Source organism: Cynocephalus volans, chromosome 2 (assembly GCF_027409185.1).
Source record: "Cynocephalus volans isolate mCynVol1 chromosome 2, mCynVol1.pri, whole genome shotgun sequence".
NCBI lineage: Eukaryota > Metazoa > Chordata > Mammalia > Dermoptera > Cynocephalidae > Cynocephalus > Cynocephalus volans.
The window spans coordinates 177,081,618-177,107,644 of NC_084461.1; the positions used below are offsets into that span (position 1 = coordinate 177,081,618).

General features: G+C 46.8%; 1 protein-coding gene across 1 annotated transcript in view; it reads left to right on the plus strand.

The window, feature by feature from the left end:
• POLE (DNA polymerase epsilon, catalytic subunit) overlaps nucleotides 1-26,027 on the plus strand; it is a 54,876-nt gene that overhangs the window by 22,884 nt on the left and 5,965 nt on the right. The window contains exons 22-43 of the mRNA XM_063083109.1: nucleotides 635-727; nucleotides 857-1,001; nucleotides 3,606-3,763; nucleotides 4,329-4,524; nucleotides 5,660-5,874; nucleotides 8,629-8,731; nucleotides 9,168-9,248; nucleotides 9,328-9,450; nucleotides 13,808-14,020; nucleotides 14,221-14,430; nucleotides 14,624-14,767; nucleotides 19,089-19,229; nucleotides 19,424-19,577; nucleotides 19,654-19,760; nucleotides 19,989-20,165; nucleotides 20,250-20,473; nucleotides 20,570-20,790; nucleotides 20,981-21,185; nucleotides 21,438-21,611; nucleotides 22,514-22,639; nucleotides 24,453-24,585; nucleotides 25,568-25,757. Of these exons, the coding sequence (XP_062939179.1) occupies nucleotides 635-727; nucleotides 857-1,001; nucleotides 3,606-3,763; nucleotides 4,329-4,524; nucleotides 5,660-5,874; nucleotides 8,629-8,731; nucleotides 9,168-9,248; nucleotides 9,328-9,450; nucleotides 13,808-14,020; nucleotides 14,221-14,430; nucleotides 14,624-14,767; nucleotides 19,089-19,229; nucleotides 19,424-19,577; nucleotides 19,654-19,760; nucleotides 19,989-20,165; nucleotides 20,250-20,473; nucleotides 20,570-20,790; nucleotides 20,981-21,185; nucleotides 21,438-21,611; nucleotides 22,514-22,639; nucleotides 24,453-24,585; nucleotides 25,568-25,757 (3,533 nt within the window). The remainder of the gene's footprint in view (nucleotides 1-634; nucleotides 728-856; nucleotides 1,002-3,605; nucleotides 3,764-4,328; nucleotides 4,525-5,659; nucleotides 5,875-8,628; nucleotides 8,732-9,167; nucleotides 9,249-9,327; nucleotides 9,451-13,807; nucleotides 14,021-14,220; nucleotides 14,431-14,623; nucleotides 14,768-19,088; nucleotides 19,230-19,423; nucleotides 19,578-19,653; nucleotides 19,761-19,988; nucleotides 20,166-20,249; nucleotides 20,474-20,569; nucleotides 20,791-20,980; nucleotides 21,186-21,437; nucleotides 21,612-22,513; nucleotides 22,640-24,452; nucleotides 24,586-25,567; nucleotides 25,758-26,027) is intronic.

The window sequence follows — 26,027 nt, forward strand, 5'->3', positions numbered from 1 at the left end:
ATGAGCTGTGTTTGTTGGACATACGGCAGTTGGATGTGGCCTGAGCAGGGCAGGGGCTCTAGTTGAGGCGTGGTGCTGGGGTTGGTGGTGTGGAGGGCGAGAGTCGGCCAGTAGGGTGGCTCTGGGGGTTGGGTTTGAGGGAGGGCTGTGTGTATTTGTTGTTAATACTTACTGAGAAGCTGGAGCATGTTAAATGCTGCCTGGCAGAGTGTGGAGGAGAGGGTAGGCCATGGGGAGCAGGGCCAAGCCCTGGAACGAGAGCAGCAGGATGGCAGTCAGGTGGGCTGGCGGGGACCCAGGTGAGAATGGGCTTTAGGAGGAGGTGTGCAGCAAGTAGAGAAGGCATGAGATGGGTCTGGGGTGGTGTCGAGATTCCTGGGGCTGCAGGTGTGAGCTGATGTGGCAGCACACCGCATCCTTCCAGAACTTTCCAGAGCCATGCTTGGCACCCGGAAGTAGGGACAGACGTGTCCTCAGGACAGATCCAAGTTCCGTCTTAGTTCTATCCTGCTCCAAACATATTTGGCTGCTTCCATGGTCCCTTCTGGGGGTCCTTCCCTCTCCCCTGCCTTTTCTCACTTCCCTTGAGGTGAGCCTGGTGTTAGCCTGCCCACTGCCGTGGCTGTCCTTCCAGGGCGCGCTGGTACTCCATGGAGATGGCAGGCATCGTCTGCTTCACGGGAGCCAGCATCATCACCCAGGCGCGTGAGCTCATTGAACAGATTGGGTGAGTGTGCATGCCATCCGCAGAGGGCCTCCCACTGGGAAAGTGTCATGGGGAATTGATGCTTGGTTCTCAAGTCCGTGGGGCCATGGCCCAGTGTCCAGGAGGCCTCACTCCTCTGCTCCTCTGAAGGAGGCCCTTGGAGCTGGACACAGATGGAATATGGTGCATCCTGCCCAATAGCTTCCCAGAAAATTTTGTCATCAAGACAACCAATGTGAAGAAGCCCAAGGTGACCATCTCCTACCCTGGGGCCATGTTGAACATCATGGTTAAGGTGAGTCTGGCCTCTGGGGCCTTGGGCCTGGCCCTAGCATGCCCACTTTCCTATTTTCAGAGCACACTGGTCAGCCATTCAGATTGCTTTTTCTGTAGTCTGAAGATCTGTGGTCAAACTGCTGGGCTCAAAAATTACCCAGGGAGCCTGGCCAGTTAGCTCAGATGGCTCGACTGCAGTCTTATAACCCTGAGATCATGGGTTTGAGTCCCTGTACTAGCCAGCCACCAAAGAAAAGAAAAAGAAAAAGTTAAGTGAGTTCTGCTGCTTTCTCCTCAGCACAGCACCCAGGCTTTCTTGCTTTTGACTTTATATTTTGAAATAATTTCTGACTTATAGAAAATTACAAGAATAGTGCAGAGAATTTCTATCCACCCTTCAGCTTGCCTCCCCTGGTTTTAACATCTTACTTAAACCATGGCACAACTGTCCAAACTGAGAAATTCACGTTGGCGCCCCCGCCCCCATTACTAACCACAGACCATGCGGATTTTCCCATTTTACTGCCACAGTCCTTCCAGTGTCCAGGATCCCAGCCAGGCTCTCTGGCCACATCAGGTGTTCTCGGTCCCCTCCAGTCTGTGACAGTTCCTTGGTCTTTCCATGTCATCAGGACCTTCATGCTTTGTTGACTGTCCCTGGACTGTCCCTTGATTTGGGATTGTCTGTTATTTCTCATTATTGGACTGGGGTTATTTAGGCTTTCTTGGAGGAGCACCACGGGGTAACAGGTCCTCCTGTCACATTCTCATGGATATGTCCACTGATCAGTGTTTGTTGTGAAGTTGGGGTGTTGGCCCAATCACCAGATTGAGCTGCCAGCTGCCGGGTGCCCCACTGTGGAGTTCCCATGCCCCATCTCTTTACAGTGTTCTTCAGTCAGTAAACCCACTTCCCAGGGGAGAGGATTAAACTTTCCCTGGAGGAAGGAGTGTCAGAGTTTCTGGATGTATACAGAAACCACTACAGTAATTAATGAATATGTGGAGCAGGTGTTTTGAGACTGTGCAAATATCTACTGGCTCCTTAAACTTTGGCCGCTGATGTTGGCGTCTTTTGGGGGGTCTAGCTGGTGGTGGTGTTTCCTTTGGTGAAACACCAAGGGTTTCCATTTCTCCTCCTCCATACTGCTTTACCAGCTGGAGTTCTGTAAGGAAGAGTCACTTCCTCTTCCCTCATCCGTCACCTTGCCAGCCCACTCACTCACATGGGCATGGATTGTGGGATATGCTATATGTTTGGGTAGTAATCCAGCATGATCCTTATGTTTTTCATTGCTTAGCTTGTTACCCTCTGGCCAGGGTGTCCTGCATGTTTGCCCTATGTTCTTGGGACATGCCCCATTCTGTGTGTTTGTTTTTTGAGCCCTTTTTTACTTCCCGGTTCTACAAGAAGTTCCAGCCTCATCTTGTGTTTTCCCTGGAGTCACCAGTTCTCCCAGAAGCCAGGTTCCTTCTTTTGGAGAATGGCTTAGAAAGACAAGGTGGTGCTGCTGCACCTGTCATCCTGGAGTGTCGCAGGGTGGTGCTGCTTGCTGTACCCGTCATCCTGGGGTGTCACAGCTTCCAGTTGGTGGTAGTGGATTGAGCTGCGAAATGTGTGTGTCTGTTAACACACACATACACACACCCATGTTTGCTTCTGTAACACACACACACACACACACACACACACACACACACCCATGTTTGCTTCTGTAACTGCCATGGATGTGCTTCACACACACACACACACACACACACACACACACACACACACACACACCCATGTTTGCTTCTGTAACTGCCATGGATGTGCTTCTAGATACATAAAGAGTCCATCGTGCTTTACCTACCTCTGATCTAGTCCCCTTTCCTCATTTGTCACTTCATTCCCTTGCAGTGATAAACCTGTCTCTCATGCTTTCAGTGTATTTATTTGCCTACCTGTGTATGTGTGTAAGATACTTTTCAGAATTGTACCCCTGTGAGGAAAAAACTCACCAGCTACAGTACGATGTTCACAGTTACCTTTGTCTTCAGCCTTACACTGTTTGGTTAAAGCAGGCTGCAAACTCAGCTCCCTTCTCCCTGCCCTCTTCAGCATGGTTCTGTCACCCACAGATAACATGGTTAGATTCACTGGTCCCAGCCTGCATTCCTCTTGGAATCCCTGACGCCCTGGTGAATGGTTGTTAATTTGCATATGGTGAAGGTCATACTTGGTGGCACACAGCTCTGTAGGTTTTATTGGATGCACAGTGTCATGCGTCCACCACTGCAGCACAGCACAGGACAACCATGTTCTCCCATTCCCCCCCCAACATCCCCAAAGCCCCCCCAGTGTATTTTTTGTGCCATAATTTTGCCTTTTCCAGAATGCTGTATAAATGGAAACTTACAGTGCGTAATCTTTTGGTTCTGACTTCTTGGACTTAGCAAAATGTAGTTGGGATTCCCACATTGTGTGCGTGTCAGAACTTCCATCCTTTCTGTGACTGGGTTGGGCGTGTCATCCAGGGCGCCTGTCTTGTGTGATCCAGCCGCTCTTGAGGGCCAATAGGTGGTTTCTGGAATTGGGCCAGTACAAGGGAGGCAGCAGCCCTTCTTCACCCTTGCTTCTTAGGAAGGTTTCACCAACAACCAGTACCAAGAGCTGGCTGATCCCTCATCACTCACCTACGTCACCCGCTCAGAGAATAGCATCTTTTTTGAGGTTGATGGACCCTACCTTGCCATGATCCTTCCAGCCTCCAAAGAGGAAGGGAAGAAGCTGAAGAAGAGGTAGGAATCTCACAGCCTTTGTGCTTCAGGAAGGAAATGGATTGAGCTGGATTACATTTAACAACCCAAGCAGGAAAATGGACCAGGAGCCGGGATGGGAACAGACCTTGGCTTTTTTTTTTTTTTTTTTTTTTTTTTTTGGTCTTATTGATTCAGTTTGAAAGATCCTGTAGACACCAGTGCACCAACTCAGTTCACCACCTGTTATGTTCTGGTTCTGTGGGCTGCAGGCCTTTCAATCATTTTTTTTTTTTTTTTTTTAAAGGGTGACCGGTAAGGGGATCTTAACCCTTGACCTGGTGTTGTCAGCACCATGCTCTCCAAAGTGAGCTAACCGGCCATCCCTATATAGGGATCCGAACCCGTGGCCTTGGTATTATCAGCACCACAGTCTCCCAAGTGAGCCACGGGTTGGCCCCAGTCATTCCTATTTTTGAGGGTGGAGAGATGCCTGCTGCCTGGAAGGGAGGGTCAGAAAGGGCAGGAGGAAGGCAGGAGAGAAGAGAAGCAGCTCACACCACAGGGTGTTTTCTCTGCTCTCCTTTTTCCTAACCTTTTTTCCTAGGTATGCTGTATTCAATGAAGATGGTTCCCTGGCTGAACTAAAGGGCTTTGAGGTCAAGCGCCGTGGGGAGCTGCAGCTGATTAAAATCTTCCAGTCCTCAGTGTTTGAGGCCTTTCTCAAGGGCAGCACACTGGAAGAGGTGTATGCCTCTGTGGCCAAGGTGGCTGACTACTGGCTGGACGTGCTGTACAGCAAAGTAAGGGCCTGCCCTGGCTCCTCTCTTGGCTCTGAAGATGAGGGATCCTGCAGGAAGGGGGCCCAGTGATTCTAGGGCTCCTGGAGAGCCAGGTGACGAGTGAACTCAGGGCTGGTTCTGATAAAATCCTAAGACCTTCTCCACACCAGCACCCCTGATTTCCCTCAGTGTCTGTGTTCGTGACACAGCTCTGTGGGAGAAATATTTTTAAAAGTAGTATGATAATAAAAAGGGCTCAGAGGATGTTTACAAAGGAGCACATCCATTTCATGATTTTTAAAGTCTTTGTAGGTCCTGTAAATGCACACAGAATTTTTACAGTGTAAATGACAGTGTTGGCTTATTTTTAGTTATACTTCCTCATAGAATGTTTAGTTACTCTTAAGTTTCTCTGTAGTCTTTGTATTTTACTGGGTACATACACTTCATCAGTTGCATACCTTAATCTACTGAGTTAGTCCACTGGTGGTGACTGTGAGATGGGTTTCAGATTTCTGGTGTTATCAATAATTTCCTTTTCTTCCTCTCCTGCTTCTTTTCTAGGAGTAGGCTATTTGGGTAAAAGGAATCCTGGAATATTTTGGAAAACTTTCCTGGCTTTGCTTTGTGGGCTTCTGTTTCTGGCATGTTGTCTTAGGCTATATAGGCTGACCCACCCGTGCAAATAAACACAGGGGACCGGTGGTCAGGGAACAGGTGACCCTGCCGTAGCTGGTGTGGTAGGTGCCTACTTGCTGTAGAGTCCCAGGGGTCCTCCACTGCTCTGCCTGCTCTCCACCTGACCAGGGTTCTCCTTCCTTCTGCCTCCTTTTGTCCCACCTTTCTCTTCCTTTCAGGAGAAAAATCACCAGCTCTTCCTGTCTTATGCAGAGCAGCTTCCTCCTTTTTTGCAGCCTTGGTGCTTATTGCTCAGTGACTTATTTTATACACTGATGAAATAAAAACTAAGGTTTTGTGTGTATGTGTTTTAAGGTATCACTGTAGAGTCATATGAGAAGCCCTTTGAAATTACAGAGCCTACCATCAGCTTCTCAGGCTAGAGAAATACAACCCTACAGGAGCCATGTCCTGGGTGGCTTAGGCTTGAGGCTTCCTGGCTTCTGAAGTGATATTTACCCATTGCCTCTTACTCTAGGCAGCTAACATGCCTGACTCTGAGCTGTTTGAGCTGATCTCTGAGAACCGTTCCATGTCTCGGAAACTGGAAGATTATGGGGAGCAGAAGTCTACGTCCATCAGCACCGCAAAGCGCCTGGCCGAGTTCCTGGGAGACCAGATGGTCAAGGACGCAGGGCTGAGCTGCCGTTACATCATCTCCCGCAAACCTGAGGGCTCTCCTGTCACCGAGAGGTAGGGGCTTTTTCAAAGATATGGATGCTGGCCTTGAAAATCTGTGCCTGTTGTGGTACCTCTGGCATCTCTCCATGGAGAGAACATGGCAGTTAGGTGTTAAAAGAAGGCAGGGTGGGTCTTTACCCTGCAGATCAAGTCATAGGAAGGCCTTGCTGGGGTCTTGGCAGGAGCCCTGAGAAGGTGTGGTGAGCCCAAAGCACGTGAGTTTGTGGGGGTCAGCCCAAGAGCTCTCCCTCGTGTGGGCATGAGGTGTGGTGGTGTCTTGTGGGGTCAGATGCCACGGGCCCCTCACGAGGTCGAGTTCTGCTTTAGAGCAGGGCCCGGGTCACTCATTGCCCCCAGGGGACTCAGCCCCTGCCTGGGTAGAGCAGCCCCACGGCCACATAGTATGCCTTTCACTGCCTGTGCCCCTCAGCCCCCTTTCACTGACGAGAAGGACATGTCCTTCCACTCCTGGGACTCATCAGGGCAATAACAGAGGCCACTGGAGCTGTGGGGGACTGTGCGAAGGAAACAGGAAGACACTGTGTTGTTACAGGTGTGGCTTTTCCTGTTGATACATGGAATAAAAAGGACTCATCCCAGTGTCTGATGGTGGTCATGCTTCCTACCACATGGGGAGGCCTTGAGAGCAAGTGGTCAAGGCAGGAAAGTCCCAGAAATCATCCCAAAGAGTTGGAGGCCAGTGTGGCCCCCACAGTGTCCACAACACCTCCTAACCTCCTCGCTCACCTCGTAGAGAGCTGTCTGCCTCCCCTTGCCTGGAGCCTGGTTGCTGGTGGTATGCTGGGATGATGGACTGTGGTGGGAGAGACATGAGACTCCCTATCCCCATCTACAGGGGCTGGCAGCTCTGTGTATGCCCTCTTGCCTGTGGTGGCCTGCGGGAAGCCCAGCCTCCCTGTGAGAGAGGCTGCTCAGCTACACGAGGAACCCCAGACGAGACCACCCAAATTACACTCTCAGTAAAAATGTGGTTATTTTTCTTTTTCTTTTTTTTTAAAGATGACCAGTAAGGGAATCTTAACCCTTGACTTGGTGTTGTCAGCACCACGCTCTCCCAAGTGAGCCAACTGGCCATCCCTATATAGGGATCCAAACCTGTGGCCTTGGTGTTATCAGCACCACACTCTCCCAAGTGAGCCATGGGCTGGCCCTAGAATGTGGTTATTTTTCAATCCACTCAGTTCTGGGGTGGTTTATTATATAGCAACGGGTAACTGATAAGGCTGGTGACTTCAGTCAGAACAGTCATCTACCTAGAAAGACCTGGAGGGAAGAGATAATAAATGAGGCCGAGCAAATATTTCTGTAAGAAGAAATTCTCAGTCATAACAAAAGGAGAAGAAACTTGACATAAAGCTAAAATAGATTAGTATGTAGAGTGAAATAAAGAATTCCTTTTTTTTGGCAGCTAGCTAGTACGGGGATCCAAATCCTTGACCTTAGTGTTACAAAGCTGCACTCTAACCAACTGAGCCAACTGGCCAGCCCAAGAATTTTTACATATCAATAAGAAAACAACTCAAAGAAAAAGTGGACAGCAGATGTGAACAAGCAATTCTCAAATGAAGAAATTGATGGCTAATATGTGGAAATGTTCACACACAGAAATCAGTGGTGTAGGTTTTTAAAGCATCTGTTGGACTAGAAATGGTGTAATGATAACAGTTGTTGGTGAACAGGTAGACTTGCCTTCATACTGTGCTGTGGGAGCATGAGTGTTGCTGTCACTTGGAAAGAAGCCTGGCAGGACATGGGGAAGTAGAGGAGCTGGACAGACTTGCCTGGCACATCTGAGCATGTGCCCTGTCCAGCCTCATGTGCACACTGCGTGTGTTTAACACCAATTTTGAGAATAGCATAAGTGTCCATCGACCTGAAATGGATAAATGTATTTTTAGGCAATGAAATGCTATACAGGAGTTCAGAAGATTGAATTGTGACTACAGGTCACAACACTGATAGTGCTTGAAACAGTGTTGAACCAAAAAGCAAGTTGCAGGATGACATGTACTTCCTTCTATGTAAAACTTAACATGAGAACTGCTTTTTTTTTTAATGGTTACTTACAGATAGGAGTAGCATAAACAAATACATGGGATAAACACCAGAATAAGGGTCGTGTTTACTTTTGTGTGAGGAGGGGACAGTTTGGGGCTGCATAGGGCTTCATCCTGATCTCTGTCCTCTTACATACAGAAGTGAAGGTGGCAGAGCATTGAGGCTGGGTAGAGTTGGGTGGGTGCACAGATTTGTGTTTCTTTAAGTTTCCCTATAATATTTCACATTAAAAAATGCTTCCTCCAGTGAAAGAGAGGTATTGAGAGTTGACAGTTGCTTTGCTGGTGATGTGAAAACTGGCTCATTCTTTGTGGAAAGCATCCCAACTCTTCTATATTTTACCCAACAAATAACGTTTTAGAAATGTTTACTTGTTTGCGTGTAATGTATGTAGGATGTTCATAAATTGCTCTGTTACCAGTGACGAAACACCAAAAACAGGCAGAAGGCCAGTGGCGGTGGCTGCGCATGAAACCAGGGTGTTTAATACGATGGTCTGTTACTTAGTTATTAAATATTATAAACATTACATACAAGGTATGGTTTGTACAAAATAACACTAAATAAAAGTGTAGGTTACAAACTAGGTTATAGATCCTTATTTCCATGTACTTTTGATGAGAATTATAATCAGATTTAGGGTGAATTTCAGCATTTGTAGATCTTGTGCCTTTTTTCCTCATCCAGGGCCATCCCACTTGCCATTTTCCAAGCAGAGCCTACGGTGAGGAAACACTTTCTCCGGAAGTGGCTCAAGAGCTCTTCCCTTCAGGACTTTGATATTCGGACAGTGAGTGCAAATTATTTTTTTTACTCTAAAAAGTTTAGGAAGAAATTGAGACCAAGCAGAGTGTGTCTGACATGGGCTGTCGTTTTTGTTGAATCCTCACTCTTAGCTTTCTTCTTTCTGATGTGTGACAGGTGAGGAAATAGTAACCCTTTAGGGCAAAACTGAAAAAGATGAATGCTGGGGAGGTCCTTTAACTGTTCTCCTGGGTGGAGCAAGGCCAAGGTGCTGGCTCAACAACCTACTATCCCTGTGATGCTGGGGGAGTCATTTAAGCTCTGCCTCAATTTCCTTCACAATGAAATGGGTACCTTTAATTATAGGATCTCTAAGAGGATTAAATAAGACACAAAGCATTTAGCACAGGGCTCAGCATGAAGTAAAGCTTAACCAGTGGTTGCTCCCATTGCTGTTTCTTGTTGGTTTCCTGCATGCTCAGATTCTGGATTGGGACTACTACATCGAGCGGCTGGGAAGCGCCATACAGAAGATCATCACAATCCCTGCAGCTCTGCAGCAGGTGAGGCCCCACGTGGTTGAAAACGAGTGGAGTTAGACAAGGTCTTTCCCTGATATTTTGTCATGTTGTCTTCATGCAGGTGAAGAACCCAGTGCCACGCGTCAAACACCCTGACTGGCTGCACAGAAAGCTGCTGGAGAAGAATGACATCTACAAGCAGAAGAAGATCAGTGAGCTCTTCGTCCTTGAGGGCAAGAGACAGGTAACAGGGCTGGCCCAGGAAAGCAGAGGCTGTGGTGACCTGGCTGAGCAGCATCCCTGTGCTCATGGGGTGCCAGTCATTGGCTCATTGTTGGCTCACAGGGTGCCAATGTGCTCACGTTGCTGTCTGTAATTTTGTGAAGCTTCCATTCAAGCCTCTAAAATGGATTTGTTTTTCTAAAAATGTACACCTTGATACTTTTTAATTTTCCCATTGCTACTCTTTTGTAATAGGAAACACATTGTGAATCATCAGGTGAGTGGGAAGAAAAATCTTACTATATGTAGTGATTAGGGTATACTAATCAGACTCCGTGACTTGGAATGAATCATTATACCTGGAGGCCTCCATTTTCTGAATGTAAAATGAAACTCTTCCCTGTAGAAACACTTAGAAACACTGGAGACAGTGTGTTGAAAGGTAACAGCTAAAATCAGAAAAGCAAAAACAAGATTCTCAAGTGCTAAAAAATTAAAAGTGAGCTATAAATCAGAACAGTATACAAACTTATCTGATAAAAAACAGATTCTCACATAGGTTTTAAAAACTTACGCATATCTTATTTATAAGAGCTATATCTAAAAGATAACAGCACAGAAAAAAGTAAAAGGATAAGAAAAAATATATACCGGGTAAACATTAACCAAAAGAAAAGTGATGTGGCTCTATTAATGCCAGACAAAATAAGCCAAAAAATATTAGTAGGCATAAGAATGGTCATTGAATAATGCTAGGCATAAGGATGTCATTTAATAATACTGAAAGTCATAATTCACTTGGAAATGTGTAATAATTATAACAATATACCTCAAATTAAGTTACGTAAAAATTTACATTATTATAACTGTAATAATTATAATATAATTATATAACATACAATAATCATAAGAAGAATTGACATCCAGTCAGTCTGGGAGATTTATTTAACTCATCTCAATCGGTAGATTTAGCAGACCAAAAATTAGTAAAAATACATGAGGTTGGAATGGCACAATTAACTGCTGAGATTTAGTAACTAGCTAGATTTAGTGAACAAATATAATCTTGCACTCAGTAATTAGAGAATACACATTTTTTTTCCAGAACACACACAATAATGATCATATATATCCTGCAAAGTAAGTTGCAACAGATTCCAAATAATTTATTTATAGAATAATAATGTTTGGAATGTTTTATGTTTGGAAATTAAAAAAAAAAAATTATAAGTAACTCATGGATCAAAGAAGTTACAATGGAAATTAGACAATACTTAGAAGTGAATGGAAGTAAAAACAATACCAAAACTTGTAGTATGCAGTTAAAGAGCACTTGTGTGCACATCTGTATATCTAAGAGCATGTATTAGAAAAGGAAAACAAGTAGAAAATTAAATAAGTTTCCAGCTGAAGAAGTTAGAGAACAGCAGATGAGACAAGGAAGCAGGAAGGAAGTTATGAAAGCAGGAGCAGGAATAGGTGAAACAAGCAACAAAACCAAAACCTTGTTCTTGACTCTGTTAATTGTTTCTTTTGCTGTGCAGAAGCTCTTTAGTTTGATATAATCCCATTTGTTTATTTTTCCTTTGGTTGCCCATGCTTTTGGGGTCGTATTCATGAAGTCTGTGTCCAGTCCTATTTCCTGAAGTGTTTCTCCTATGTTTTCTTTAAGAAGTTTTATTGTTTCAGGGTGTATATTTAATTCTTTAATCCATTTTGAGTTGACTTTAGTGTATGGTGAAAGGTATGGGTCTAGTTTCATTCTCCTACATATTGATATCCAGTTCTCCCAGCACCATTTGCTAAAGAGGCAGTCTCTTCCCCAGTGTATAGGCTTGGTGCCTTTGTCAAAGATCAGATGGCTGTAGGTGTGTGGGTTGATTTCTAGATTCTCTATTCTATTCCATTGATCAGTGTGTCTGTTTTTCTGCCAGTATCATACTGTTTTTGTTATTATAGCTTTGTAGTATAGTTTAAAGTAAGGTAGTGTTATGCCTCCAGCTTTATTTTTTTTGCTCAGCATTGCTTTGGCTATGCGTGGTCTTTTGTTATTCCATATAAATGTCTGGATAGTTCTTTCCATTTCTGAGAAAAATGTCATTGGAATTTTGATGGGGATTGCATTGAATTTGTATATCACTTTGGGTAGTATGGACATTTTCACTATGTTGATTCTTCCAATCCAAGAGCATGGTATATCTTCCCATCTTCTTGTATCCTCTCTAATTTCTCTCAGCAGTCAAAACCTTGTTCTTGAAAAGAAAGAGACACGTCTTTTTCAAGACTAATGAAATTAGACATAATTATAGGTAGATGTGTAAAGCTTAGAAAAATAAAAAAATCATCATTCTCTGCTAAACAGTTGGGATACTTAGATAGAATGTGCAGTATCCTAGAAGAATTATGAAAACTGACCTAAGAAGAAATAGAAAACCTGAAGAGAACTTTAATCATTAAAGAAATTGAATTATAGTTAAAAAGAAACAGACACTAAACCCAAATGGTTTTTCAGAGGAATTTTACCAAACTTTCCATACAAACTGTATCAGAGAATAAAAAAGAGGAAAAAGGTCCTTAGGTAACCACTTGTTACCTTGATAACAAGACTGAGGACAATAAAAGAAAGGAAAATTGTGGACCATGTTCAGTTACGAACAATAGACGCATAAAGATTAACAAACTCTGCAGTGTTTAAAACAGTAGCGTTATGATGAAATGGATTTATGCCAGGATTAGGGAGCATTGTTAACTTTAGAAGTCTGCTAATTTGGTTTATCTTGAGTGAAATCTGTTGATTTAATTCATCATTAAAGGAGAAGACCCATAGGATCATCTCAAATAGATGCAGAAAGAACATTTGATAAGCTTTAGTATCTGTTCAGTAGTCAAAGTCAGAATAGATGAGATGTTTCTTAACCTGATAAAGTGTACTTATCAAAACCCAACAGCAGATCTCACACTTAACAGCAAAACATTGGAAGCATTAAAGTGAGGAACAAGAAACAGTGCTTGTTACCACTGCATCTATTCTAAATTGTTCAGAGGTCCCAGCCAGCATAAATAAACAAGGATGACTGAATTTTAAGGACTGAAGGGGAGACATAAATGTCATTATTTGCAGAAAATGGTATTTGTTAACACAAAATGTAAGGAAACCCAGATACTGTTTTAATTAATAAGACATTTCAGCCACACAGAAATCTAGCTTTCTTTTACACTTGAAACAATTAGGTAATATTTTTTGAGAGATACCATTTATAATAGTAGCAAATAATGCACCAAATCTGTGGGAACAAAATGTATGTAAGACATTTATGGAAAAAGTTATACAACTATATTGAATGTATACAAATCTACCTAAGAGGAGAGACATACCATCTTCATGGGTGGAAGGACTCAGTATTAGCATGTGACAGTTTGCCCCAAAGTAATCCATAACACTCTATGTAATTCCAATGAAAACATCTGCAAAAAGTTTTTTGGATAGAACTTGATGGACTAATCCTAAAATACCTATGAAGTGAAAGATAAGAATAACCAAGCAATTCTGAAGAATAAGGAAGGGATTTTTATCTTACTGTGTAACACGCACCTCATTGTATCCTTGAAAGGTAAGACAATAAAGCAATACCGTGCAACTGACTGGGGTCCTGAAAACAGATTCACATCTGAATGGGAATGGGGTATGTTACAGAGCAACCACTACACATTATTAGGGAATGGACTGCTTATTCAATGAATAATGCTGGGGAAATGGTTATTCCCATTCTAAGAAGGAAGTTGCTATCTCACACCAAGTACAAAAGCAAATTCCAAGTAGAGTACAGATCTAAATTGAGAAAGAAAACTAAAATCTTTAGGAAGAAGACACAGGAGACTGTCTTTGCAATAATGGGACAGGAAGGGCTTCTTAAGGCACACATGAAAACACAGATGGTAAAGGGAAAGATTGATGAATTAATTAAAATCTAAATCTTCTATAGTCTGAAACAAGAATGGCAGAAAGTTGGTAATTGTTGAAGCTGGGGGATGAGAATATGGAAATTTATCACTGAACTTTTTTTGATTATGATTGAAAATGTTCATAATAGAAAGTAAACAAATAACCAAACAACAAACTTTTTTATAACACAGAAGTCACCATAAAATGAAATGACAAGTCACAATTTGAAGAAGATATTTGGAATGTACGAAAGTTAAAAATGGTCCATAAACATGTATATTAGTTATAAAAAGGGAGCATTCAGGAGTAAGCATGGTAAAATGCAAACATTTACTCATTGGTGGTACTTTAGCGACCTGGGTGTATTTGTTATATTTCTAGAGATGGAGTTTACAGGGATGAGATCATGAGTTTTAAGCTTCGTTGGTCTTTCCAGGTTGTGACAGCCCAGGTCCTAGAAGGCAGCCCAAGGCCAGGGACTCCTGACATGGAGGACTTCGGCCTTACAAGGCCACCCCACCCAGCAGTCCCCATTGCTACAAAGAGGAAGCGAGTCCTTTGGGAGAGCCAGGAGGAGTCTCAGGATCTGGAGCTGACTGTGCCCTGGCAGGAGATCTTGGGGCAGCCCCCTGTACTCGGAACCACTCAGGTGAGAAGTCGGGGAGGCTGCAGGGCTGCGGGGGGAGCTGGGGCACTGTCTCCTTGGGGTCACACAGGGACCCCAAGGGGAGTCCTGACCCCTGAGAGGACTCCTCAGGGCATATGGGAGCCACTGAGGCCTAGAATGCAGTTGTCGCGGGAAGAGGTGTCTGTCACCACATACTCACTGGTTGGTTGCTCTCTGTCTAGGAAGAGTGGCTGGTCTGGCTCCGGTTCCACAAGAAGAAGTGGCAGCTACAGGCACGACAGCGGCTCGCCCGCAGGAAGAGGCAGCGTCTGGAGTCAGCAGAGGGTGCTCCGAGGCCTGGGGCCATTCGAGAAGGGCCTACCACAGGGCTGGGGAGCTTCCTGCGGAGAACGGCCCGCAGCATCCTGGACCTTCCATGGCAGATCGTGCAGGTGTGGACCGTTACCCAAGGGGAGGCAGGACACCCTGGGGGGCAGCAGCACCACCTATGGCCAGGAGGCCAGGCCCTGGGGTCTGGGATGGAAGATAAGGGCAGACTTTCAGCTTCCTGCCTGTCCAGGGGTCCTGAGCGGGGCCTTGCTCAGGCTGTTGTGTACTGTGCGACGAGCCACATGTTCCCCTTAGATCAGTGAGACCAGCCAGCCTGGCCTGTTCCGGCTGTGGGCCATCATCAACAGTGACCTGCACTGCATCAAGCTGAGCGTCCCCCGTGTGTTCTACGTGAACCAGCGAGTGGCCAAGGCCGAGGAGGGACCTTCATATCGTAAGGTAGGGAACCCCCTGCTCAGCAGCCTTGGAGGTGGTTTCCACAGCAGTGGGAGGCCACGTGGAGTCAGTCAGGAGTGCCGGCTTTGCAGACACGAAGCTGTAGTAAACTGAGTGGCCTCAAGCCTCTGTCTCCTGAGCACCTTCCTGGGATGTTGTGAGAATTAACTGAGGATGTCGGTGAGTTCTGAGCACAGAGCCCTGTGGGACAGGAACAGCAGCAGTCCTTGCCCTGATGAACTGAGCGTGACATCCTTGTGGCATGGGGTGTGCTGGGTAGACAGCTGTCAGAGGTTGCAGTCTCTCTCAATAGGCTGTTTTGTTATTAACAGCTTTATTGGGATATAAATTCACACACCATACAATTCATCATTTAAAATACAATTCAGCAGCTTCTAGTGCATCCAGAGTGGTGCAGCCATCACCAGTCAATTTTACGACAGAAAGAAACCATGTACCCCTTAGCTGTTACCGTCCTCCCCCAGCCTCACAGAACCACTGACACTGTCTGGATTTGCCTGTTCTGGACATTTCAGGGCTGTGTGATGGCAGGTGGCCCTTTGTGCGGGGCTTGTTTTCGAGGATCATTGTGTGGCTATGTGTCTTTGTGGCTTCTTATGTGGTGTCTCAGTCTGAGCTGCCCAGTTAACTCACATGTTTCCTCAGCCCAAAGCTCATTTGCTGGGCTGCTGTGTGCACATCTTTGGGTTGGATGCTGCAAGTCACAACAGGTGACATCTGGGTGAAGAGACAGATGTGTGTGTTTGTACCTGGATGAGGGGCTTTCTGGAGGTGAAACTTGGTTCCAGCCAGAGGAGTCAGTTGGACATGCATCTAGACCATGCATATTTTGGAATGCCTGTAACTTTCTTTAGATGCAGTATGGTGATGTGATCATGTGGGGGGATGTCCTCACTTTTGGGATAATTTTTCCTTTTTGGTTATCAGCTCGTTCTGGAGTGATCCCCAGGCCCTGTGTAGACATCCTGGCCTCAGTGTTTCACTCAAGGTATCAGCATCGATGATCTCACCTGGACCTGTGATCTCATCTGGGGCAACAGAATGGAGATTGTCTAATTCTTCTACTTGATTAGCTGGTGTCCTTCTATAAAGAAGAGCTTTGTGCAGATCAGTTGGAAGTGGACTATAGTTTCTTCCTTAAAAAAGCAAGATAAATGCTTACGTTTTTCCCCTTAAATTATTTTTAATTTTCAAGGTAGGGAGTGGTAAATGGAGTTTTTTCCTTTTGCTTTTTCTCTTTTTAAAGTATTACTGTGGACTTGTGAATTTTTATTTGTTTAATGTTTTAAGATCAATTATAGCCAACCCCCCTCCCATGTTAACTATATTGAGGTATAATTTGCGTACAGCTAAATACAGATTTTATTTTATTTTATTTTGTTTTTGGTGGTTGACTGGAATAGGGCTCTAAACCCTTGACCTTAGTGTTGCCAACACCATGCTCTAACCAACTGAGCTAACTGGCCAGCCCTAAATGCAGATTTTAAATGTATGGTTTGATTGGTTTTGACGAATGATGTACCCATGTCACCCACAGCCCTGTCCAGGTACAGAACGTTTCTGTCACCCAGAGAGGGCTCTTGTCCCCTCACCATGCATCTGCTGATCTCTGTATTTCTGTAACTAGATGCATTTGAGTTTTTAGAGCTTCATATGAAATCATACAGCAGACTCTTTGGACAGTCATTATCTTTTTGATACTGAAATTATCCCATGGTGGGCCAGCAGGGTCCCTGCAAGTTGGCTGCCAAGTCCTTGTGGATATGTCTCTGTGAGTTTCTGACCACGTCCTTGCTTTCTGGCCACCAGGACATCCAGGCTCACCTTATACTTTCCCTGCCATTTCTCCAAGGAGCCTCAGGCCTTTTGTAGATTGTATTGAGAAACTGAGAAGAGGGCATGAGAAGTGTCTGTTACCTCTAGGAGTCATTTCATCAAAATCCCATCAGTGGACACAGCCAAGAAATATATATATAAATAATAATGAAGTTACACAAATTATTCCAATTCAGATTTATCATGACATAATTTTTTACTAATTGCTTTGATTTTCGTATCTGAATCTCATTTCAGTTTACTAAAAAAATCTGAAAATCTTGTTAATGATATTAACATAGTTGCATATCTGCCCAATAGTTTGAAATCAATACCAATAGTACTAATAATTAGACTGCTAGGTTAATTGTTTTTTAGTTCTTCTTTTTGACCTTGGAATATCTCCTAAGAAGGTATAGTGAGAGTTCTCTTTTTAGAAGTATTGTGGGATTTTTTCTCTGATTGGTAATGATTATGGTGTTGCATTAATAAATAGTTAGATTTATTTAGTTGTTTCTGTTGTTAATTTTAGGAGGAGTTTGATTTTTTCCAGTTAGATTTGATTTAATTTTTTCACTGGAAATTAACACTTTGTAATGTATAAGATTTACTTAGAAGTTGCTATACCTCACCCTGTTCCCCAATCCTGCACCTGTTGGTAGTCATTTTTATTAGTTTTTGGTTTACCTTTCTAGTTTTTTCTGCAAAAATAAGCAAATATAGCTACATCCTTTCTTATATATGAAGCGATGCACTGTGTACATGATTCTGCATCTGGATTTTTTTTCCAACATAGTCTATTGTGTAAATCTCCCCAAATCATTACATAGAAATTTTCATTCTCAATGTTTTGCAGTTTTGTTTCTATTGTGTGATGTGGCTGGGTTGGTTCTGCCACTCATCTGTGGATGGAAAGGTGGACTGTTTTAAGGCTTTGCTGTAGCAGTTAAAGCTGTGATGACTACCTGTGGTTGGTATTGTATGTGGGTCATTTGTGTCCGTGGAGGTGTGTGGGGGTCACTGCACATGTAGTGTGTGCCCACGTGGTCCTTGTCAGCAGCATCAAGGAACATGTAGAATGAGATGGAGACATTCTTTCTCATCGTTCCCATTTCCCGTCTCCCATTTTCCAGCTAGCTGTTAAGGAAATATCTACCATTCATTTGGTGTTTATTGTTCCAGGCTTTCTTTTATTTATTTAAATGCAGTAAAACTCAGTTTGGATGAACTTACAACAGCGGATTCACAGTCAAGAACAGAACAATCTCCTCATGCTGAAAATTCCCTCGTATCTCTTCCCTCTACCCCATCTCTTGAGCCTGTCCTCTGGCCCTACAGTGTTGCCTTTTCCAGAATGTCCTGTTGATGGACTCATGTAGTATTCAGCATTTTGAGTCCAGCGTTTTTCACTCAGGATAGTTGCCAGCTGGGCTTACTCTGAATGCCAGTTTCCTTCCCAGTCCACAGGCCACCTCTGCTCCTCTGAGTCCTCACATGGCTGCTCTGTGCATTTTTGAGAGGGACAGGGTGGAGTGTGAGTACTATAGTTTAGCCAGCTCTATTCCTTTTACTTAAAAAATTTTTTTTTGTTTTTCAGATTGGATAATTTCTGTTGACTTGTCTTCAAGTTTACTGACAATTTTCTATCCTTCAATCTACTATTGAACTTATCCAGAGAATTTTAATTTCAGATATTGTATTTTTCAGTTGTAAAGGTTCATTGGCTCTTTGTTATTGTTTCTATTTCTCTGCTGAGAACTTCTGTCTTCCATTCATTTCAAGTGTGCTTGCTCACCTTCACCTGTGGTGCACAGGTACCGTCACTGCTGGGCCACCCCAGGGCTGGCACCTGCTGCTTCTCTGCCCCCTTGAGGATTATTCAGATTTTCTTGGTGGTGGTTCTTATGTCAAGAAACTTTTTATTGCATTCTGGACGTTTTGCATATTTTATTGTGAGACTGGGTATTTTAAAAAATTCTTTAGCGAATGTGATTTTCTTCTTGTTGTCTTAGCAGCCAACCAACCCAGTGAATTGCAGGCCCCAGTCTGTCTTGCCTTCTTGCGTAGAGCCCAGTGTCAGCTCAGTCTCCAAAGCCATGGCCAGGCCACTCTGGGTCTGCCTGTGCGAGCACAGCTTGGGTCCTGCACACCATGAAGGCACCCCTTTCCAGCTTTCTCCTCTCCAGGACCCCTCAGGGGCTCCTTTTCCAGCCCTCTGACCAGGAACTTGTGGTTTTACCCTTGGATTAAACCCAAGAGAGAACAGGGGCCAGGAGGGAATACACAGGGAACCCCTTCCCATGCTTTTGCATCCCCAGTCTGAGGGTTCTTGTCTACTTTTCAGAGGTCACAGGTTGCTTTTTAACATTGTTGTAGTCCCTGGGAGATGTGGGCTCTGGGGGGCTTACCTTGTCCTTGAGGTTCCCAGGACCCTGTGAATGGTGTGCCCACCTAAGCCATGACGAGGGCACCACCACATCTTCACCAGGTGAATCGAGTCCTTCCTCGTTCCAACGTGGTCTACAATCTCTATGAGTATTCGGTGTCAGAGGACGTGTACCAGGAACATATCAACGAGATCAATACGGAGCTGTCAGCACCAGACATTGAGGGCGTTTATGAGACTCAGGTACTGTCTTCCTCAGCCACACTCAAGGGCTCAGCTGGATAGGACAGAGGAGAGAAACCAGCGCAGGGTGTGGCCGTGGACAGTGGTGGCTGTGGGCTGTGCTGTAGGCGGAAGGCCCGCGGTTGTGGAGAGTGGCCACATGCTCCAGGATGCATGTGGTCCTGGAGCCTGCCCCATCCACCTGCCTCTTCCAGGTTCCATTGTTGTTCCGAGCACTTGTGCAGCTGGGCTGTGTGTGTGTGGTCAATAAACAGCTGGCGAGACACCTTTCAGGCTGGGAGGCAGACACCTTTGCTCTCGAGCACCTGGAGATGCGATCTCTGGCCCAGTACAGCTACCTGGAACCAGGTAGGGGCTGTGCTGGCCACCCTGCTGCACCCTGCCTCCCATGCATCTTGGAGTGATGGCACATTTCCTTCCACAGGAAGCATCCGCCACATCTACCTGTATCACCACTCACAGGGCCACAAAGCACTCTTTGGGATCTTCATTCCCTCACAACGCAGAGCGTCTGTGTTCGTGTTGGACACTGTGAGTCCCAGGGCTGTGGGAGTGCGTTGCTTGGGGCAGGATCTGGAGGAGGAGGACGCTTCCTTCTGCCAGGCTGCCTGGGCGTTCCTGGCCTCATTCTTGAGGCCTTTGCCCACGAGTGCCTATCATGGTTGAGTTAGGAATGGGATAGCAGAGGTGGGGTCTGTCCCCTGGGCTGCCCCTGCCTGCTGCATACAGGGAGGGGCTGACACAGTGGCACTGGTCTAGGTGCGCAGCAACCAGATGCCCAGCCTCAGTGCCCTGTACTCAGCGGAGCATAGCCTCCTGCTGGAAAAGGTGGGCCCTGAGCTCCTGCCGCCCCTCAAACACACCTTTGAAGTTCGGGCTGAAACCGACCTGAAGACTATTTGCAGAGCCATCCAGCGCTTCCTGCTCTCCTACAAGGTGAGGGTGGTTAGGGTCCCACTTGGGTGCCCCCACCCCAGCTGGGTTCACCCCAGTCCTTTCTTCCCTTCTGCCCTGACCCAGGAGGAGCGCCGGGGGCCCACACTCATCGCCATCCAGTCCAGCTGGGACCTGAAGCGGCTGGCTGCCGAAGTTCCCATCTTGGAGGAATTCCCACTGGTACCTGTCCGCGTGGCCGACAAGATCAGCTATGGAGTCCTGGACTGGCAGCGCCATGGAGCCCGGCGCATGATCCGGCACTACCTCAACCTGGACACCTGTCTTTCACAGGCCTTCGAGATGAGCAGGTGAGCAGGGTGGGGCGGCCTCAGTGGTCTCAGTGGCCTCAGAGGCCTCTGCAGCGCCCGGGCCTCTCCCCGCAGTTGAGCCTGTGCCTCATGCAGGTACTTCCACATTCCCGTTGGGAACCTGCCAGAAGACATCTCCACCTTTGGCTCCGACCTCTTCTTTGCCCGCCACCTGCAACGACACAATCACCTGCTCTGGCTGTCCCCAACAGCCCGCCCCGATCTGGGTGGGAAGGAGGCTGATGACAACCGCCTGGTCATGGAGTTTGATGACCAGGCCACAGTGGAGATCAACAGCTCAGGCTGCTACTCTACAGGTGAGTTGGGTGCCAGAGCTGAGGCCGCAGAGGGTATCCTGGGGTCACTGGCTGGCAGGGCCTCCTGTGCTGGTTAGAGGACATGTCGTGCTGTGGCCTCGCAGGGCAGTACTGACTGTCATGTAGGTGGTGTGGGCTGGGTCAGCCTGGGAGCTGGCAGGTGTGTGGTCAAGCAGCATCTCTTGTGCAGTGTGTGTGGAGCTGGACGTACAGAACCTGGCGGTCAACACTATCCTCCAGTCTCACCATGTGAACGACATGGAGGGCGCCGACAGCATGGGTATCAGCTTCGACGTGATCCCGCAGGCCTCCCTGGAGGACATGATTACGGGCAACCAGGCTGCTAGTGCCCCAGCCAGCTATGACGAGACAGCCCTGTGCTCCAGCACCTTCAGGTGCCACCAGTGCCCCCTCTCCTTCTCTGTATGCACAGCTCTCCTAAGGAAGGAACATTTGATGCAGTTTTACCCTGTGTCCTTATTTTGGAAAGCAAAGGCCTAAGACAGTGTCCCAAAGACTTCCCCAGAAACCCTCCATGGTTGGGCTTCCCATCTGGTCATTTGTCCTGCCTTGGGGGGAGATGTGGAGTCAGAAGTGTAGCCCTGGCATGTGGGCGGCGGGGTCGTCCTCCAGCTCCTCTCTTTCAGGATCCTGAAGAGCATGGTGGTGGGCTGGGTGAAAGAGATCATGCAGTACCACAATGTCTACGCAGACAACCAGGTGGTGCACTTCTACCGCTGGCTCCGGTCGCCGTGCTCTCTGCTGCACGACCCCGCCCTGCACCGGACACTCCATAACATGATGAAGAAGCTCTTCCTGCAGTGAGTGCGGTGGCCCTGGGGCTGGACTGTGCCTTCTGGCTGTGCTGATCTCTCAGTTCCCCAAACCAGAGAGGTGGCCTAGCCAGGACCTCTGGGATAAATAGAACCTATTCCTGGGTTAATGACACATAACAGTTGAACGATCCCAGGGAAAACTTAACTGCCGAGGCAGCTTTGCATGTGTGTCCTCCCGGAGCATAACAGGCAATATATGGTCTTTTTGCTCCTTTTTTGCACAGGTCAAGGTACACTGTGTTTACTGTTGTACACCTTGTTTTACTTAATAATACACATATATCTTGGAGACCTGTGTGTGGATACACCACACAGTGGACACTGAGGCTCTTTCTAGCCTTGTGTTCTGAGGGGTACTTTAACGAGGTAGACCTGTAACGAGGTACATATGGATATTGCCAGAGAGCCCTCCGCAGAGGCTTGTGCCTGAGTGTGCCCGTGCCCGCCCCAACCTTACCTGCAAGTCCGTGCTATTGTCACTCTGGTGGGATAAAGATGTTGTCTGGGTAGAGTCTTGATTTGTGATCTATAATATGAATGAAGTCCGTCTTCCTCCTCATGTCTTTTGTCCATTTTTCTGTAGTTTTGTTGGATTTTCTCTTACTGAAAGTCAAATGAGCTCTCTCTGTATAAAAAGTGGTCCTTCTTCTGTGGTAAGAGCTTGATGTTTTTTCCCTTGGTTTTTGATTATCTCTTGTTTTTGTTTATGGTGATTTTTTGCCGTGCAGAAATCTTCGCTCTTCTTTGTTGCTTCTGGATTTCACTCACATTTAGGAGAGTTTTCCACATCAGGATCATCAGGTTTTTTCCTTGTGGTTTCTCCTGGTGTTCTCTGGCTTCGTTTGCATCATGCCATCTCCAGCTTTGGTTCTGAACTTGCTCCGCAGGCTCATCGCTGAGTTCAAGCGCCTGGGGTCATCGGTCATCTATGCCAACTTCAATCGCATCATCCTCTGTACAAAGAAGCGCCGGATTGAAGATGCCCTTGCCTATGTAGAGTACATCACCAACAGGTGGGGCTGGGGTGATACAGCCTGTGTTGGCTTTGGGAGAGATGCTGAAGGGACCCTCTGAGGTGCCAAGTGTCCTGGGCTAGACTGGCCGGTGCTTAGGAGCACAGTACACACTGAGGGCAAAGCAGCAACTGCATGAACAGTGGGGGTTACTGCCGTCTACGTGTTGTAGGCTGCACTCAGGCATGCAGGCAAGTAAAGTGTTGATGTAAACTTTTCACCACATCAATAAGGCAGCTGAGAGTCATGTGATTCCAGGTGGTCAGTCTGTGCAAAGCGCTTAGCGGCCACAGCTGGGTGCTGTAGTTGCGGCATGCCAGCAGTGACTGCCTGGCTGCATTCCAGGACATTCCTGAGGCTCTTTCTTGGACCTGGCCATCCTTGTCGTAACTAGGTATCTCTCAACGTAAATAGAAGACAAGGCAACAGCGGCATCTCCACGACCGCATTCCTCCTTTTGTTTGATTTGTTATGGGGAGCTCACACTCCCAGCGTGCGTTTACATTGAACATGAACAAAACACTTTTCTAAGCACAGAGAGAGAACTTGCTAAAGGAGGCACAAGAATCCGGGTGGATCTGGTCTGGGTAAGAGTGCAGGAGCAGTGCAGGGGCACCGCAGAAAAGCTGGTATTAATAGTTGTCTTACTGCTGAATGGTAGGAGGTAGAGTGGAGACTTTTATTCCCGATCAAAGCACATGCACTGGAGTAATTTGAAGCACAAAACGCTGTTGTGTTCCTACAGACCTGCTGTGTGCCCTTGTGTCTGTAGCGTGACCCTTTGATTCCAAGATGAGCTCTTGATCTGTTGGTGGTCATGCTATGTGCCTGATAGGGCTGACTGAGCCCAGAATAATATTTCAGACAGTGTGGCTGAGGCACTAATAAGAAGGGTATGCCTCCCACCCACCGTGTGGGCTGTGGGCACAGCTCCTGGAGTGTCCAGGGGTGGGGGGCCAAGGTTGGGTCACGTTGAGAGACAGGCTACCATTCTCACCCTTAGAGCAGATTTGGGGAGAATATAAAAAGTCCTTCTGGAGGAGTCATGGTTTGGTTTACTTAGCTGCATTTTAACGATGATTGTTGTTTAGGATTTCCTTCATTCCTTCTTTTTTTTTGAGTTTTCTTTTCTTTTTTTTTTTTTAATGGACCGCAGGTACACAAGGTTAATCATAGGGAGACCAGCTTGACTAAGGCGTGATGAGAGGGAAGATAACTCATAAGAGCTGGGTACCAGGACACATGCTGTTGGCCACGCATTGCTGCAGGCTTGCTAGGCCAGGGAGCAAAGGCAGTCAGCCTCAGGGCCTGCCCCCAGCATATACTGCCATCTCCTTTTCCTCATTGTTCTCATCAGCTCCTGGGGGTAGAGCTGGACCTGTGGCCAGTCTCCTTGGTGTTATGTTTATCACTTTTCCCTAGGAGGTTTGAGAGATAATGGAGTCTGAATCCACTTTGTTCTTTTTTTTTTTTTTGGCGGTTGGCTGGTACAGGGATCTGAGCCCGTGACCTTGGTGTTATAAGGCTGAGCTCTAACCAACTGAGCTGACAGGCCAGCTCTTCTTTTTTTTAACAGTGTTTTATTGATTGATTGATTGATTGATTGGCAGCTGACTGGTACAAGGATAGAACCCTGGGCCTTGGTGTTATCAGCACCATGCTCTAACCAAGTGAGCTAACCAGCCAGCCACCCACTTTAAGTTCATTTTTAAATGGCGGGTAAGTAGATAGGTACAAAGAAAAAAGGAGGAAAGTGCCAAATGGGAAAGGTGTTGGTTGCATCTCCTTGGTTTCTGTGTTGCTTCTTCCACAGCATCCACTCTAGAGAGATCTTCCATTCCCTAACAATTTCTTTCTCTCGATGCTGGGAGTTTCTTCTCTGGATGGACCCATCTAACTATGGTGGAATCAAAGGAAGAGTATCATCTGGTGTTCACTGTGGACAGGTAGGAGCTGAGGTTGGCATTTGAAGTGGCTGTGGGCTCCACGTTCTTCCCTGCAGTGGTACCAAGTGCTTGGGGCTCATGCGCTGGGCACTGGGCCTGCTTGCATCAGCTTTCAGGGGAGAACATGAGCCACAGACAAGGACAGGTAGGACGCAGCACCTGCCTTGCTGCGGCAGAGGGCTCGCTGTGGGGGCAGGAGGTGGCGGTGGCTCTGCAGTGTAAGGTGGAAGCACAGACCTGAGTGAAGTGGGCCGCCTCGGCAGGTGGCTCCCTGCACCCCCTGCCCACCGACAGCTTCCTCTCTTCCCTCTGTGAGGACACTCATGCAGGACACAGGCCTCTGTCCTCAGGGCAGGTGGTGTAGATGACGGCTCTGAGGAGGGGCCAGTTTGTGTGGTCAGGGCAGGCAGTGTAGGCAATAGCTCTGAGGAGGTGCAGGCTGTCAGGGCAGGCAGTGTAGATGATAGCTCTGAGGAGAGGACAGGCGGTGTAAACAGCTGAGGAGAGAAGAGAAGGCGGGCAGTGGAGACGACAGCTCTGAGGAGGTACAGGCAGTTAGGGCAGGTGGTGTAGACAGCAGCTCTGAGGAGGGGACCAGCATGTGGTCAGGGCAGGTGCAGCGGGTGTTGGTGTCTACATATAGAAGTGACCCATGCTGTGGTGGGAAGATAGGCCCACACGGGAGGGATGTCCACAGTAAAGCTGGGTCTGTGACAGATTGTCACTATCCCAGGAAGAGATTCTTGAACTAGGGAGAACTGGTCAGGGGATCTCTGGTTGATGCTTCCCTTCCTTGGAGGTAGGAGTGAATAATTTTAAGGTCAGTCCTCGTCACCTATGTGTAGAGCATTTGTGTGTCAGACTGTGTGAAGCCACACTGTCAGCTGGGGTCAGATGGACCCAGGCTTGAGGAGACTTGCTCCAGTGCCTCCCCACTGTGGTGCTGCCATGTGGACACACAGCGTCTTTGTCTCTGTTATAGAAAGACTCTGAGAGAGGGGGGCGAGCAGAGGACGAGCAGGAAAATGAGGACGATGGGGACGAAGAAACAGAAGAGGAGGAGGATGTACAGGAATCTGATGTGGAGGAGTTACTGGAAAACAACTGGAACATTTTGCAGTTTTTGCCTCAGGCAGCCTCTTGCCAAAGCTACTTCCTCATGATCGTTTCAGGTGAGCTGGGAGTACAGGGTGGGGCAGGCCCCACAGAAGCTTTCCTGTGGCCACGGCTAGTGGTCACTAAATGAGGCTCTGTGTGATAGCATCACAGGAAGGGAGACACTTGGAATCAGGTCTGGGTGGTGCGTGCCCAATGGTCAGGAGTCCATGAGACTCGGCCCTTGCCAGCTGCTGTGCCTTCTCCCTCTGCTCCAGGCTCATCTTACCCTCAAGGACGGAAGGAGAAGGGTCACTGTCCTTCCCTCCGGGCCTTGTTCTCTCAAG